The 14,821-nt window shown below is 54.4% G+C and overlaps 1 protein-coding gene across 4 annotated transcripts; it reads left to right on the top strand.

Annotated features, from left to right (window-relative positions):
• Positions 1–7,880: 7,880 nt before the first annotated feature.
• Positions 7,881–14,176, top strand: ATG101 (autophagy related 101). 4 transcript variants are annotated; one of them, XM_081060476.1, is made up of 4 exons: positions 7,881–8,010; positions 8,538–8,652; positions 11,128–11,451; positions 13,482–14,176. In XM_081060476.1, exons 3-4 carry the CDS (start codon positions 11,200–11,202, stop codon positions 13,884–13,886), a joined length of 657 nt encoding a protein of 218 aa, XP_080916602.1. In that variant the 5' UTR covers positions 7,881–8,010; positions 8,538–8,652; positions 11,128–11,199; the 3' UTR covers positions 13,887–14,176. The 4 variants fall into 4 exon arrangements, with proteins under 4 accessions (XP_080916602.1, XP_080916600.1, XP_080916603.1 ...); XM_081060474.1 differs by lacking the exon at positions 7,881–8,010 and adding an exon at positions 8,173–8,271; XM_081060477.1 differs by lacking the exon at positions 7,881–8,010 and adding an exon at positions 8,183–8,244.
• The last annotated feature ends 645 nt before the right edge of the window (positions 14,177–14,821 follow it).

Raw genomic sequence — 14,821 nt, forward strand, 5'->3', positions numbered from 1 at the left:
CTTAGCTAACTTAAAATGCAGATTTCTAGGCTGTACCTCAAGGACTTGGATTTGATGAGGGGTGGGGCCCATGAATGTACTTTTACCAAGCACCCAGGTGCTGGTGATGCAGGTGGTCTGGGGGCTACTCTTTTGAGAAACATGATCCTAGATCGACCCCAACCTGAGGCCCAAGGTAGCTGGCCGCCATGCAGCGTCCAGCCCCCTTCACTGCCCTCAGTGCCCATCTAGCCTTTCCTTCTCAAGGACACTGAAGGCAGCACCCCTCGCACCTGTTCCTTACAACCCTTGGCCCAGGACCCACCTTCTGGGTGTCTCCACCTCCCTTGGGCCCCTGGCTGGATGAGGGCAGCCCCTGTTGGATGGAAGTCAAACAAAATAGGGCTCTGCTCCAGAGTAGGACAGAGTCAAAGCCTTCCCCAGTGCTCCACCTACAGCCTGCAGGTCCCCAAGGACTCCCAACCCTGAGCCCTGACTTGGGTTCCCGGAAGACTGTCCAGCCCAGGCCTCCTGAAGGGTCCACGTGTGGGTGGGGCATGGAGACCTGGGCTCTGTGCGTGTTGATTGCCACCCCCAGCAGTATGAGGACTTCCAAGCATGTGCCCCTGGCACCCCCACCAGAGCTGCTGAGTGAGCTTTTGTTGCAGCACTAGCACCTGGCAAGGCAGGGTGGGGGTGTGTGTGTCAGGAGATCTTTTGTTCTCAGCCCTGCCTCCAACTCCGTGCTGCTCTCTGAGAAGCCCCTCCTCCTCACTGAGCCTCTGTTTCCCCCATCTGTTCAGTGGGGAGGTGAGTCTGGTGGCAGTGCTCTGTTTAGGAGCAGAGATTGCTGGGAAACCTGGATTGAGTCCCTCTCCCTTTCTCCTCCATATCCTACCTTTATCCTGCACAGATGTGGGCAGCCCCTGGGGAAGGCAAAAGGACCACTGGGTGCTTGAGGAGAGGCCAAGGCCCAGAGATGCGCAGTGGAGAACCGTGGTCTCTAGAGATCTCTAAGCCCCACAGTGACGATAAAAGCTACCACATATTATGCTCCACTGCCCACGAGGTTCTTTTCATATATTTGTGATTCCTAGCCCTCACCGTCACTGTATGAGGAAATTATGGTTATCCCCACCTCTCAGGCGGACAACACAGCAGAGTGGAAAAGAGCAAGGACTCTGGAACCAGACTACCTGGGTTTAAATTTTGGCTCCAGCTCTTAACCAGCTGTGGAATTTTGGGCAAGTTACTTAGACTTTCTGTGCCTCAACATCTTCATCTATAAATGGAGGAAACAATTGTACCTATTTCGTAAACTTGCTATAATGATGACATGAATGAATGCATACAAAATGTTTCAAATAGTGTCTGGCACATAGCAAACACCCAATAAATAATAGCTATTGTTTTTACAAAAGAGAATTCATTTCGGAGAAAGGAAATGACTTTCCCAAGGTCACTTGGCTTGTAAGTGGCTGAGCTGGGCGTGTCTAACTACCTAACCACTAGGTCTCCCTGGCCGAGACCTTGAAAATAAAAGAAGCTCCAGGGATGGTGGCTCCTTTCCAGAACTCTTGCTCTGGGGGTACAGGACTAGGGGACTGATTTCTCCAACCCCGCCCTGCCCCTCCCTGCCCCGCCCAAGGGCTGGAGACTGGAGGCAGGCCCTTTCTTTTCACTGAACAACTGGAAGAACTGGCCTCTAAGTCTTGCTAGGGGCTGGGAGGGCAAACAAGGGGGCATTGAGCCTGGTGGGGCCTCACAATGGTCGCTCTGTCCTGACTGGCCGGGGGCTGGGCCTGTTTCCGTTGGGGACAATAGTCAAAAGGCAGTGACGCTGGCAGGGCCTGGAATCCCGGGCGGGATTTTCCAAGGCCTCAAAGCCTGCTGTTTGTCCTCACACGGAGACCCAGGAAGCCTGCCTCTCTGTCTCCCCCGGCCCCACCCACGCTGGGCCCCATGCCCAGAGGCCCTAGCCCCCTCCCCAGCCCTGAGGAACCACTGTGACTAGGGTGAGAGGTGGTTTTGGGGTCTAGGGCCTGAGTGGGTGATTTATACCCCAGAGGTCTGTGCCTGATGGCCTTTCCCTGGGACCTGGGATAGAGGACTCTGCCCCACACCTGGGCTCCAGCCACCAGGACTTGGTTATGGAGGGAGGTGGTGAAGGTCAGCATCAAGGAAGCTGAGAAGCTTCTGAATGTCATCGGCAACCACATTGTGCTTGAGCGGTAGGTGCCACATGGTTGGCTCTGAGAGTCCAGCGTGCTTGGCTGTGTGACAGCCAGCTCTGTGGCTGCAAAGCGAAGCCTGTGAGAGAGGCTGTCAGAGGTGGGAGGCCGCTGTGTGGTGGCTGCACGGTCAACAGCCTGCTAGTGATGTCGTTTCACGGTCATGAGGCAGCTGTGTTGGACATATCCTGGCTGAGGGCAGTGCTGTGTCCCTTCATGTGAAGCTGGGCCTGGGGATTCCCAGAAGATTTTAGCTTAAATATGGACAAGCCCCAGCGCCCACCAAATCCCTGACTGCAGAAGAGACTCCAGGGCCACTGAGGATCCTCGGAAAATGAGGCTAACGCGGTGAGCCTCCGCCCACCTGCCTTCCAGCCCTGTCCGGGCCTGGACTGGTAGCCCCACCACTCAGCCGGCAGCTGCTCTGTCCTCTCTGGAGCCGCCGGAGCCCAGCCCAAACCTCTGCCTTCACCCCTGCTCCAGGCTCGGGCCTTGGCCCCAGACGGGGGATCCGTCAGGATAAGGCTCAGGCAGGCTAGTGGGACTTCGACTCCTCCAGCTCCCTGTGGTGAGGGCAGGAAGGAGTGAGGACAAAGCCGAGTAAAAGCACCGCTTGCCCCAATATCTCTTCCCTATACAGCCAGGGACATTCTGAGGGCAGGAGGCACATTCCAGGGTCCGCAGCTGGACTCAGAGCTGGCCAGAGGGTTATGGGGCCCTGGAGGCTCTGATCTTGGCTTCTGTCTCCTGCCCCCCACCTCTTGGCCCATCCTCCCACCACCCTGGCCCCCCTTTGCCTGCTGCTGGACCCTGACCCTGCCACTTAAGGTCTCATAAGGTCTACCCCAGGAGCTGGCACTGTGCAGCCCCTACTCACGCATGGCTGTGGGGGCTGGGGGTGGCAGCTGGGCTGGGAAGCAGAGTTGGGGGGGGGTTTGGGGGGCGGGCCCTGTCCTGGTACATGCTGCGTTAGCAGGCAGCAGTGCCCAGCTGCAAGCCAGGCAGGCGGGGTGCTGAGTGTCCCTGCCCTCCTACTCTGACACATCAGAAAAAAGGGGCACCCACACCCAGGGAACGCAATCTTGAGGGAGGCCAAGCAGGAGACCTGGATCCCACCCCATGTAACTGGGATATCCCAAGGATAGTTACAGAGATGCCCTGGGCTGGACAAGAAATGAGGGAGAGGAAAGCAGCCCCTAGGGGTAGATATGTAGACTCCCTGACCAGGGTGGATAAATAGCCCTTTTCCTTTTGCAAAGACAGTCACACAGAATCCTGTGCCCCAAGGAACAACATGTGCACACATGCAACCCAAAAGAACACACGCACAGACCTTGCAGGACGGACAGAGTACTCCTTACCACCATGGGACTGACACAGAAATAGGTCTCTTGGCCAGAGAGACAAAAACATAGACCTTCCCAGGGAGAGAGAGAAACCCACCACCCTTCCCCAGTGCAGAAGGACAGATCCCCATGAGCCCCAGGAGACCAGGCAGCAAGCAGACTTGCCACTTCCCAGCCCCGTCCAGGTCTAGAGGCTGCCTGACGAGGTTGGGGCCCCGAGGCACCTCTTTCTCACGCTCTCTGTCACTCTCTCATCCGCCCAGGCCCAGCCGTTTCCTCTGCCTGGGAGGAGGGAGGGGGCCGGACTGACATCCCAGAAAGGGTGGGAAGTAGAGGAGCCCCTGTCCAGGATCCCAGAGGGGCAGATGTCAGAAGGAGACAGCTGGTCCTCCTCATCCCCTCCCCGCCCTCCCCGCCCCTGTGGCCCTGCCCTGTTAGAGGGTCAGCAGGCAGGGTGCTGGTTACCCAGGCAGGCTGATCACCGTCAGGAGCCCCAGCCTGACGTTAGTCCCACTCATTGTTGTTGCTGGGGCTTCAGTCACTCCCTGTGACGCCACAGGGGTCAGCTCTGTAGCGCTAGGGGTGGCCTGCAGGGCCAGCTTCAGGGCTTAGCTCTCCCCTGGGCATGCTCTAGGATGGGGTGGGGCCATCCGAGGCCACATTCACCATGCAAAGCCAGCTGCCTACTCCCAAGGTCTCCTGTTGGCCTTCAAGTTCCCTCCACAGGCCTTTGCGGCAGAACCTGGCTCAGAGGCCTCAGCCAGTTGCCTGCCTGTCTGGCTGGTCGTGGCTCTGGGTTCTGGATGAGAAATCCTCACCTTTCCTGCCTCAGAACCCTCAGTTTCTACCTGCAGTCCTCAGAGAGACCTCTACCCCAGCTCTTTTCTTATCTCTTACCCAAGAAGCCTCCCCAGAATAATTCCCTTAAAATAAAGCCCCACTTCTTCCTGGAATCACCAACCATCCCTTCCCTCCCATCTCTGCAGGTTGCTAGCCTGTGTTCTCTGCGGCTGTTCCGGTTTTCTTCTGGTGCCCAGTCACCTCCCAACTCGCTGAGAACATGACTTGGGACTCCTCTTCACTCTGAATGTGTCACTTTCTATCCAGGCCACAGACGTCTCTCTGGAATGACAACAGTAGCCTCCATCGTGGCCCCCTCTAGCCCTGCAAAACCTGCTGCCATTTCTTTCATACCACTTGTGTTCTCTTGCCCAGGTGTACCTCCTGGTCCATCTTCTTTGTAAGACTCTGAGCTCCCAGAGGGCAAGGGTTGTAACTTGTCCACCTTGGTATAACATGGGCCTAGCATATGAACAGTTCCATATGTGTGGCATGAATGAATGATCATCAGGGGGTAATGACATAGGATGGGAGAATTCATTCCACACAGTCTCACTCTTTTGGCCAAGACCTTCCCTCCCTGACAGGACCACACACGTGGGTGTAGGACCCAGGGCCTGAGGTACAATGAGAAGCGCCCTGTAAGGATTCAGGGAGGTAAGAGGAGGCAAGGCTTGGCCAGCATCTGGGCCTGAGATAAGAGAGGTAAGAGGGCTTGGTCTTACCCTCAGGCAGGAAAGGCTCCTTGAGCAGGTAAGTTTTGGAGTAAGGACAAGAATGGGTAAAAGGACTGGTGGAATGAGGAAAGAAAAGCTGTGTGGCATTGGCAAGTGCATTAGTCAGGGTTTTCCAGAGAAATAGAACCAATAGGATATACACACGCGCACAAACATACACACACACACCGGGGGTGCCATAAAAACGTACACACATTTTAAGAGATGTTATTTATGCTCAAGCAGGAGTTCGCCATAATCAGAAGTGTCTGGACGCTGATGGTGATCACTCTGAGCACCTCTTGTAATTGCAGAGGTCAAACGTGACTTGTATTCATCTTTTGTTATTGGTATATATTGAGTATTACAATTAATACAGTTTTTCCTTTCCTAAAATGTGTATACAGTTTTCTGGCAAACTCTCTGTGTGTGAGTGTGTGTGTGTATACATATATGGAGAGAGAGAGAAAGAGAGAGAGAGAGAGAGAGAGAGAGAGAGAGAGAGAGAGACAGACAGACAGACAGACAGACAGACAGAGTGTGACTTACTAAGAGGAATTGGCTCATGTGAGTATGGCAGCTGACAAGGCCCAAGGTTTGCAGCCAGACCACTGGAGACCCAGGATAGCTGATGGTATAGTTCCACATGCCAACAGCCTATTTCAGTTCAAATCTGAAGGCAGGAAAAAGAACAACATCCTAACTTGAAAGCAGTCAGGTAGGAGTTCTTACTCCTAGGGTGGGTCACCCCTTGCAGTGGGTGGGTCATCCCTTTTATTCTATTCAGGATGACTGCACGAGGCCCATCCTCCTTAGAGAGGGCAATCTGCTTTACTCAGTCTACTGGATTCAGATCTTAATCTCATCCAGAAACACCTTCACAGACACACCCAGAATAATGTTTGACCAAATGTCTGGACATTCTGTGGCACAGTCAAGTTGACACATAAAATTAGCCATCAAAGTAAGTCACTACGTATTTTTCAGCCTCAGTTTCATTATGTGTAAATTGCGGGGGGGGGGGTATTGTATTTACCTTCAAAGGTAGTTGTAAAAATCAACACAATAGTGCATATGAAGTACTGGCATGGTGCCTAGTAAGGCTCAGTGATTGGTAGTGGAGATGATGATGGGGTCTGGATGGCGGCAGCAAAGGGCTCTGGGACAGAGTGTGTCAGGGTACGGTAGAGAGAGGTCAGACATCCCTCTTACTCACTGCAGTCTCTGGAAGTTAGGCTCTGGTTCCCCACCCCTGAAGTTCTAACCTCCTGGGGTCCCCCTCGTTTGGCTTCTCATGGACCCTCTTAATGTTTTATCCTCATTCCCTCCAGGTTAAGCCCAGGCTCCAGAAGAGGTTGCCGGTCTGTAAGGCAGGCAGCTTTCGGCTTCCCCAGGCTCTGGAGTTACTCTGAGGTTGCCTGGGGAGAGGTATCCATACCTGGGACAGAGACAGACTGGAGACCAAGGCTGCACGAAGGCAGTACTATAGGGAGGAAGGAAGGGGACAGGGAACAGATGGGGTGGGGAGGTCAGCCAAAAGAGGAGGTTGGGTTGGGGCGGGGGGTGGGGGCAGGGGGTGGGGTTGGAAGAACTGGGTGGGAGAGGGGAAGTCTAAAGGGGGGGTAGGTGGTAGGTGACAGTGGCATGTTAGAGCCACTGGTACTCATAGTCTAGAGCCAGCTGTACTTCTGATGATCAAAATGTAATCCTTTATTCATTCTGGACTCTGCATTCAGTGGTGTCCTGCAGCTTGAAATAGGCCATTGCAGAAAATGGGCAAACACTGCTAATCAAGGCATTGCCCCACAGAGAGCAGGTGTTGAGGGTGGTGTATTGGAGTGTGGTCGTGCCCAGGAGGCTCAGGGTGGTGAAACCAGAAAGAGAGCTTCTACAGTATAGTAAGGAATCCTGCATTTGAACTCCAGGCTCCGCCATTCACTGAGTGACCTTGGGCAAGTTACTTAACCTCTCCTAGCATCAATTTCTTTACCATCAGATTAAATTAATCAACATATAACACTTACAATAATGCCCTTTCTATTCCATTTAATAAATGCTACGTATTATTATTTTGGGGAAGAGTGCATGTAGGACAATGAGCATCTTACTTCCCAAGTAAACAACTCAAGAGTGTCTCCTGTTGGGGTTGGGGGTGTGCCAGGTTCTGTGGGCATTAGGAGAGCAACTGACGAATCCCCCACGTGCCCGGGCTTACAGTCTCCAGGGAGTAGCAACATGCTCCCAGGAAGGTACACAGCAGTGAAAATGCACTCGTACTCGTGTACCACTTTACAGTTCACAAAGGTTTTTCACGTGAATTCTCTCTGTGATCCTCACAACAGCTCCCTGTGTGAGAGGAGGAAATCAGGAAGGACGAGTGATGTCACGGGGCACACACAGAGGCCTTACAAGAACCGTCACCAGATTGGTCAAGGGAGAGCACCCAGCAGTGCTTCTGTACGAAGATAACAGAATTAGGTTGAGTCCCTTTCTACAGCATCTTCGTGGGGCCAGGGATCCTGTCCATTATGCACTGAGCAAATTAAAGTATTGCCATCCACTCAGCGTCTTGCGGTACGATGGGCTCATCTGCAGGGCACCTCTCCACGGGTCATGCCCCCTGTCTGGCGGGATCGGGGCCCCTTCTAGCGCCCCGAGCCGGGAGTGCGTGCGGGACTCCGCCCGAGGGGCGGGCTCGCCGCGCAGGGCTCCTTTCAGCCTAGGGCGGCAGCACAGAGCTCACCGGCCTCTCCTTCCCTCTCGTCTCTATGGCGGAAGTGGGTTGTTCCAGCCGAAGCACAACAACAGGCTCGGTGGTGGAAGTGAATGGACTCGTCCAAATGAGGGGGACACTTCTCACCATCAAATTTTAAAATCCGAGAAATGATCAAGAACAAGGTAGGATACAAATTACCGAGAAGTCGATGGCTGTATTTGTCTGCTCACGTGAATGTAAAATGGTCTGGACAGCTGCGCTGGCGTCAAGGCTCGGCCCGCTGTGCTCGCCCCCCCCGGTGGTCGCCGGGGCCGGTGGAGCCGTCCGGCTCTCAGGGGCGGGGTACGGCTTCCTGGGCCGGCAGCGCGTCCGGCCGTGGGGGGTCTGGTTCCGCGGGCGGCGTGTCTGCGTGGTCGGTGCGTCCCGGACGCGGGCTCGGGAAGGTAGGGGAGCGTCCTAACTGCCTGGTGCCTTCTCGTGGGCACGTGGCGGGAGGGGGCGCGCCTCGAACTTCCGGGCCCGGCCAGGTGGGGCGTGGGGCGCGACCCCGAGACCCCGGCGGACTCAGCTTCTCCCCTGGTCCCCGAACCGTGGAGGTGCTCGGAGAGAGGCTGTGGGAGAAACGGGCCCCGGGATGGAAGTCCGCCCTGCGTGCCTCCGGAAGGTGGTGACGCGGGCTGAACGCTTTCTGGGTTTGCTTTTCTTTTAGCCCGTCTCTTGGGCGCGATCGGAAGTTGGGGACGACCTGCGGGACCGTACGTGCACGGCACGGGGAGGAAGGCGATGGTCGGAGCCGAGTGACCGCTGCAGCCTCTGCGCGCAAGGTGGGCGGCGTGGGCCGCGGCCTGGCTCCGGGGCGGCGTCCGCGCGGCTGCCCCTGCGCCCCGCAGCCCTGGGCCTTGGGCGCCGCAGCGGCACGAGGCTTCCCGGGCCCGGGCCCGGCTCGGAGGACGCCCTGCTCGTCGGGGCGGGGGCGGGGGCGGGGGGCAGACGGGCTCATCACAGAGCAGAGGTGGCCGCTGTGGACGGAGCCGGAGTTGGCCAGTCCTGATTCCCTGGGGGCGGGGAGCCCAGAACAGCGCCGAGAAGGAGGGAGGAGCCTGGCCTGGGGGCAGAAGGGAAGAGGTGGGACACCTGTTGGAAAGTTTGTGGGGGGCCCCAGAGGGGGGACTTGTGCAAGAAAGGGGTGCAGCAGCAGAGCTGGAAGTCTAGATGGGAAACGGCTTCGTGCAGTGACACTAGAGGGAAGAAATGAGCAAGGGAGCTCTGCTCGTCCTTGATCTGCGGGCATAGGGAAAGCCAGCCCAGCAAGCCGTGCGAGGACCTGGACTTCCTGGGTCGGTGAATTGAGCAGTAATTGTATTGGGTTCCAGGCACTGAGCTTCTGGTGATGAATAGGGTACAGTCAGTCCCTGTCATCAAGGCGCTGTGTGCCTAGTGAGGGAGAGAAGACAGGTTAACAGCTATGAAGAAGTGACTGCTCGCACAGGTGGCCCCAGGCTGCTGGCCTAGTAAGGGGCCGAGCCCTGCGCGTTCAGTGGTGAGCGCCACTGCTTAGGGGGACTAGAGACAAACGGACATAAACGTAGAAGACAGCTGTAAGGATGCCATGTGGTTTTGTTTACCTGTGGAATCTAAAGAACAAAATAAACAAAACCACAAAAAAAGAAATGCTGTCAGGACGCTGAGCGGATAAGATATGTGGAGCTGATGGGTTTGTGGTGGCTGGAGACTTGTAACCTGTGCAACGGGTGAGGGGGTGATGGAAGAGTTGCCTCTAACTATCTGAAAGGCTGGTTTTTGCAAAGGGTGATATTTATTGTGCGGCGCCTGGAACCAAAACTAAGACTAGTGGTTTGAAGCACTAAGAGACAGATTGCTTCAGTTGTAGGAATAACTGAGTAGAGCTGTTTAAAGATGGAGTGGTCAGCCATGAGAGGCACTGAATTCCCCGTCACGGGAGGTTTTTAAGCTGAACACTCCCAGTCAAACTTGACAGTTCTCTCTCTCCCAGGGCTCATGTTCAGTTACTTAATAAATTCTTGTTCTCAAATCTGTTCTTTTCTTCCCACTCTCTCCACCAGTGCAGTTGTGTAGCCTTGTATTATCTTTCAGCAATAACGATGTAATAATTACAGTAGCTAATGCTGTTTACTACTTGCTTGGTACTGCTTTAAATGCGTTAGAGATGCTGACTCATCCAGTTCTCCAGACAACACTTTCAAGGTAGCTGTTGTTAATATCCCCTTTTTGTAGATTGGGGTAACCGAGGCACATAGGAGTTAAGCAGCTTGCCCAAGAACACACAGTGAGCAATTGGCAGAGCTGGGGTTCCAAATCATCTGGCTGTAACCACTATTCTGTTTTACATGTGTTATTTTATTTAACCCTCACAACAATTCAAATTTGCAGATAAGAAACCAGACTCAGAGAGATTGTGTGATTTGCTTAAGGTCACAGAGCAAGGTATGGCAGAGCTAGGATTCAAACCCAGAACTGCTGGACGTAACCCCCACAGTCTGCATTTCTCTCCCCCCACATCCATGGAGCCGCCTCTGTAACTGCTACTAGTGTAATGGCCTCTAACTGGACTCCTTGCCCAGCTTTTCGGCCTTAAATTGGCAGGTTTTTACCCCAGAGTGTGTGGTTGGCCCTGGCAATCTGTGAGATTTGGGGTGGATATGCATGGTCAGTCAGGTTTTAAAGCCCGATCGTCTTCGCTTTCATTGACTTCTCAAAGCAGTTTGTGACCCCAAACTAGTGAAGAGCCATTCTTTGCCCATCAGCCCGAGTTAACTTTCGGGTGCACAGATTTGCTCTTGGCACAGTGATGCGCTGACTCTTTACTGCCCCCAGGACAGAGTCCAAGTGCCTTCACCTGGTCATTCAAGGTCCTGGGAAATCAGACTCCGATCTTCCATTTCTTACTGCTCCCTTCTCGTCTCGCCAGTGTGGTAATGTTTATCTGCCCGTCTCAGCTCCATCCTGGCAGCTTCTCAGGGGCAGGAGCCATGCTTGTCTTTGAATGGCCAGTGCCTGACAGGTGTTGCACAGTGAGCATGTGCTTTAAACGGCCCTGAGTACCGTAATGGAATTCAAGCCTTGGCGGGTTGTTTGGCCTGGTACCTTTGAAGCTCTCCCCCTTACTAATCCCAAAAGTCTAAGATTTCTGATAGTCTGCGCTGCCGAAATGCAGAGGAGGGCTATGGAGGCGGGGACTGGGCTGGGCCTGGAAGGAAGTGAACAGGTAACACGCGGATCATTGAGAAGGTGTCAGCATTCTGACCTGGCTCTTGCAGGGCAGCCCCTGGGTGGGGTGAAGCTCCCCCGTCTTCCTGTGCCCCCGCCCTGTGTGGGCAGCTGACGGCAGCATGAACTGCCGCTCCGAGGTGCTGGAGGTGTCGGTGGAGGGGCGGCAGGTGGAGGAGGCCATGCTGGCCGTCCTGCACACGGTGCTTCTGCACCGAAGCACGGGCAAGTTCCATTACAAGAAGGAGGGCACCTACTCCATAGGCACCGTGGGCACCCAGGACGTCGACTGTGACTTCATCGACTTCACCTACGTGCGCGTCTCCTCGGAGGAGCTGGACCGAGCCCTGCGCAAGGTTGTTGGAGAATTCAAGGTAGGGGGTGGCACGCGGGTGGCACGCGGACCGGGGACAGCCCTCCACCCCAGCGTCCTGTTGGGTCATCTTACCTTTCCTGGGTATGTGCGTGGGGTCTCTCAGGTTCTAAGGAACAGGCATGTTCAGAGCCCTCTGGGAGTGTGGTTTTTCCGGGGGTTGGTGGAGCAGAGGGGGCTCGTATAAATGCCAAGGAAGAAGGAGGGGGAGCCCTCCGCACTGGCAGTCAGGTCCCCGGGCGCGCTCACTGCCCTGTGCTCCTGACTTGCTCTGGTTCCACAGCGCTCTCCACTGACACCTTACTGCTTCCGCGGCCATGTTTGCTTTCGCCCGTCTGGGCCTTTGCCCCACAGACTCCCGAGGGAGGGTTGCTGGGCTCAGGTGGTTGCCATGCAGCTGGGGCATGCCTTTGGGCATGGTGGCTCGTGTTTGTGTGTGCCTGGGGCACGAAGAAAGGTAGGAGGGACAGCCCAGTCGCTAATGTTGGTAACCTCAGAAGGTGGGAGCGGGGTGTGAGTTTCAGTTTTGTCTTCATTCAGGGTTGCAGTTTTTCACTATTTCAACAAGTGGGTATTTTGAAATTTGAAAGTAACAAGGGGAGTTTTTTTAAAGGTACCATCTCGGGTCAGAGGAGGAGGGTTTTCCTGTCGGACTTCCATTCCACAAATGTTTGGAGAGTCCCTGTGTTGTGTCGGGCACCGTGTGGACCCTCTCCCAGGCCACAGCTTTCCCCTCCCCAGTCCCTCTGAGCCTGGAAAGGGCAAGTTTGTAAGAGGTTCCTGTCCCCCTTCCCGGGAGGCAGCGGTACTCAGCATAGTGGACTCTGGAGCCAGGCTCCCACTCCTCTGGGCCTCAGTTTCCCTGTGTATAAAATTGGAATGAGAACCATACCTACCTCAAAGGTGTGTGCGCTCTGAGGAGGAAATGGGTCCAAGATGTCAAGTGCCTGGCACAGCCTTGCACACAGGAAGCATTATAGCAGCCTTAGCTTTTACTACTATCGGCCAATGTCGCCTGACCGTGGTTTGTCCATGAAGGAGAGACTTACTCCCTGATGAGCGGTTCAGGACTTCAGGGAAGCATTCTTACCCTCTGGGTTCACTGCCTAACTCAAATGGAAAGGAGCTTCAGGGTCACGGCTGCCCTAGGAGGAGGAGTGTGGGGCCACCACATGCCATGGGGGTGAGGGGAGGCATAGGCAGAATTATTGGGTCAGGTAGTTCCATTTGCTTCTCAGAGGAGAAGCAGCCAGGTCTGGTTTTTCCTTCCCCTCCCTTCCCCCTTTTGTTCCTTGACTTCTTTCTAATCAAAAATCCAGGCATCACTGGGCTTTATAGTCCCTCCCCCCCTTTTCTTTAGAGACTGTATGAGTTTAGGTTGTCATTGAGTGAATGAAGTAGAAAGATTGTGCTTACTTGGCAGTGAGGAGGGCAAATAGGGTTTACCTGGGGAGAAGGAGGTGTTGGAGAACGTTTTGAATGATGGGGACCCAAGCACCCAACCAGCCAAACCCAGGAAAGGGGTGGGGTGTGGAAGGAGAAGGAAGGCACTTCATGTAAAGGTGAAAAGCAAGGATTTTGCAGTCAGACAATCTGGATTCAAACCTTGGAGCAGCCAGTCATCGGCCTGTGACTTTTGGCAAGATAACTTGACTCTGAGCCTCATTTTGCCTCAATAAATGAGAGGTAATATTACTGCCTCCCAGAGTTGTTGAGAGGAGTGAGTAGGATTGTGTGTGTAATGTGCCTGGCCCAGAATAAGTACTTACAAAACATCAATTCTGACCAAAGCAGGCGGAGTTGGGCGAGGAGACAGATTTTGTTGTTTTGCTTGAACCACTCAATTTTAGGCAGGCGGTTTGCTGTGCCACGTCACCCAAATCCTTTTACCCTCTCTGGGTCTCATTCCGTGCCCTCCCTGAAGGATTAATAGAGTGAGGAGAGCATAGTTTCCTGGGGCGTAGCAAGCAGGCGCTCACGGGGTGAGAACTCCTGTCTTGGCCTGCTCATCTGTTATGCCTTCTTTCCCAGGATGCACTGCGCACCTCTGGTGGCGATGGCCTGGGGCAGATGTCCTTGGAGTTCTACCAGAAGAAGAAATCTCGCTGGCCTTTCTCAGATGAGTGCATCCCTTGGGAAGTGTGGACGGTCAAGGTGCATGTGGTCGCCCTGGCCACAGAGCAGGAGCGGCAGATCTGCCGAGAGAAGGTGGGTGAGAAGCTCTGTGAGAAGATTATCAACATCGTGGAGGTGATGAACCGGCACGAGTACCTGCCCAAGATGCCCACGCAGTCAGAGGTGGACAACGTGTTTGACACTGGCTTGCGGGACGTGCAGCCCTACCTCTACAAGATCTCCTTCCAAATCACTGACGCCCTGGGCACCTCGGTCACCACCACCATGCGCAGGCTCATCAAAGACACACTGGCCCTGTAGGCCTTGCTGGGGCCTCAGGCATCCTAGATGGTTCGCAGACCGTGGCTTCTAGGGGTTGCACTGTTAGGCCCTTGGGGCTCTGGAACCTGCTCCAGGTCCTTGGTGAGACTCGGAAGGGCCATCCCCTGGCTTCCTCGATTTGTGGTTGCCAGTCTGGTCAACCTCGTAATCATCACTGACGGTCAACTCCGGCCTACACGATGTCACCTCACCCCTGGTGGGGTCCCCCTTCTCCACTGTCCAGAAGCGCCATCGCTAGGATGAGGAATAAAGTTAAGAATGTGACCTTGGGTTGAGCCATCTGTCCCTTGCTTTGTGTCCTGCCCTGACACATATAACACTTTTTGATAGACCTGTGAGGACACAGGTGTGCATTGAGGGCATTATTCCAAAGTGAGGGGAGTGGGTGGATGGGATTAAAGATAGATTAAAGCTGGCCAATACTGAACTACGTAGGACGTTCATGTAAGCTGGTGTTACCCACCCAGGTGTGACCATGGTCAGTCCCTTGAATGAAGACACAGATCAGGATCTGTTGCTTTTCTGTGTGGCCGCGCTGTCTGTCCTCTCTTCCTAAGGAAGCTGTAACAGCCCTGGCCTCTATATCATGTAGTCTTGCTTTATGATGGCCCCGAAGAATATTTCTGTCTTCATAGAGCACACACAGGTCCCTATGTGCACCAGAAAGCTCTTTTGATTTGGGGTTTCTCTCTGGAGAGAGAGGGGCCAGCTTGAGACTGGTGTCTGGTAACACTACCAGGTTGGGCTGGCCCTTGCTGGTTGTTAGGACATTGCTTTCTTTGTTAACACACATTTTTACACAAGCAAACTTAAAATCGAACTCCACTGTGTAGTTTTTATGGATTTATTCCATATTTTACAGTGCTTTTTGGTTATATCCTGGGCCAGTTCTCAAAGAGTAAAGGAACTGTGTG

This window comes from Rhinolophus hipposideros (genome assembly GCF_964194185.1).
Source record: "Rhinolophus hipposideros genome assembly, chromosome: 9".
NCBI lineage: Eukaryota > Metazoa > Chordata > Mammalia > Chiroptera > Rhinolophidae > Rhinolophus > Rhinolophus hipposideros.

Bases quoted from the DNA above. Each gene is read 5' to 3' on its own strand.
- ATG101 (XM_081060476.1), top strand. From the start codon at position 11,200: ATGAACTGCCGCTCCGAGGTGCTGGAGGTGTCGGTGGAGGGGCGGCAG. The intron at 11,452-13,481 runs GTAGGGGGTGGC...CTTCTTTCCCAG, and splicing joins AGGTTGTTGGAGAATTCAAG to GATGCACTGCGCACCTCTGG.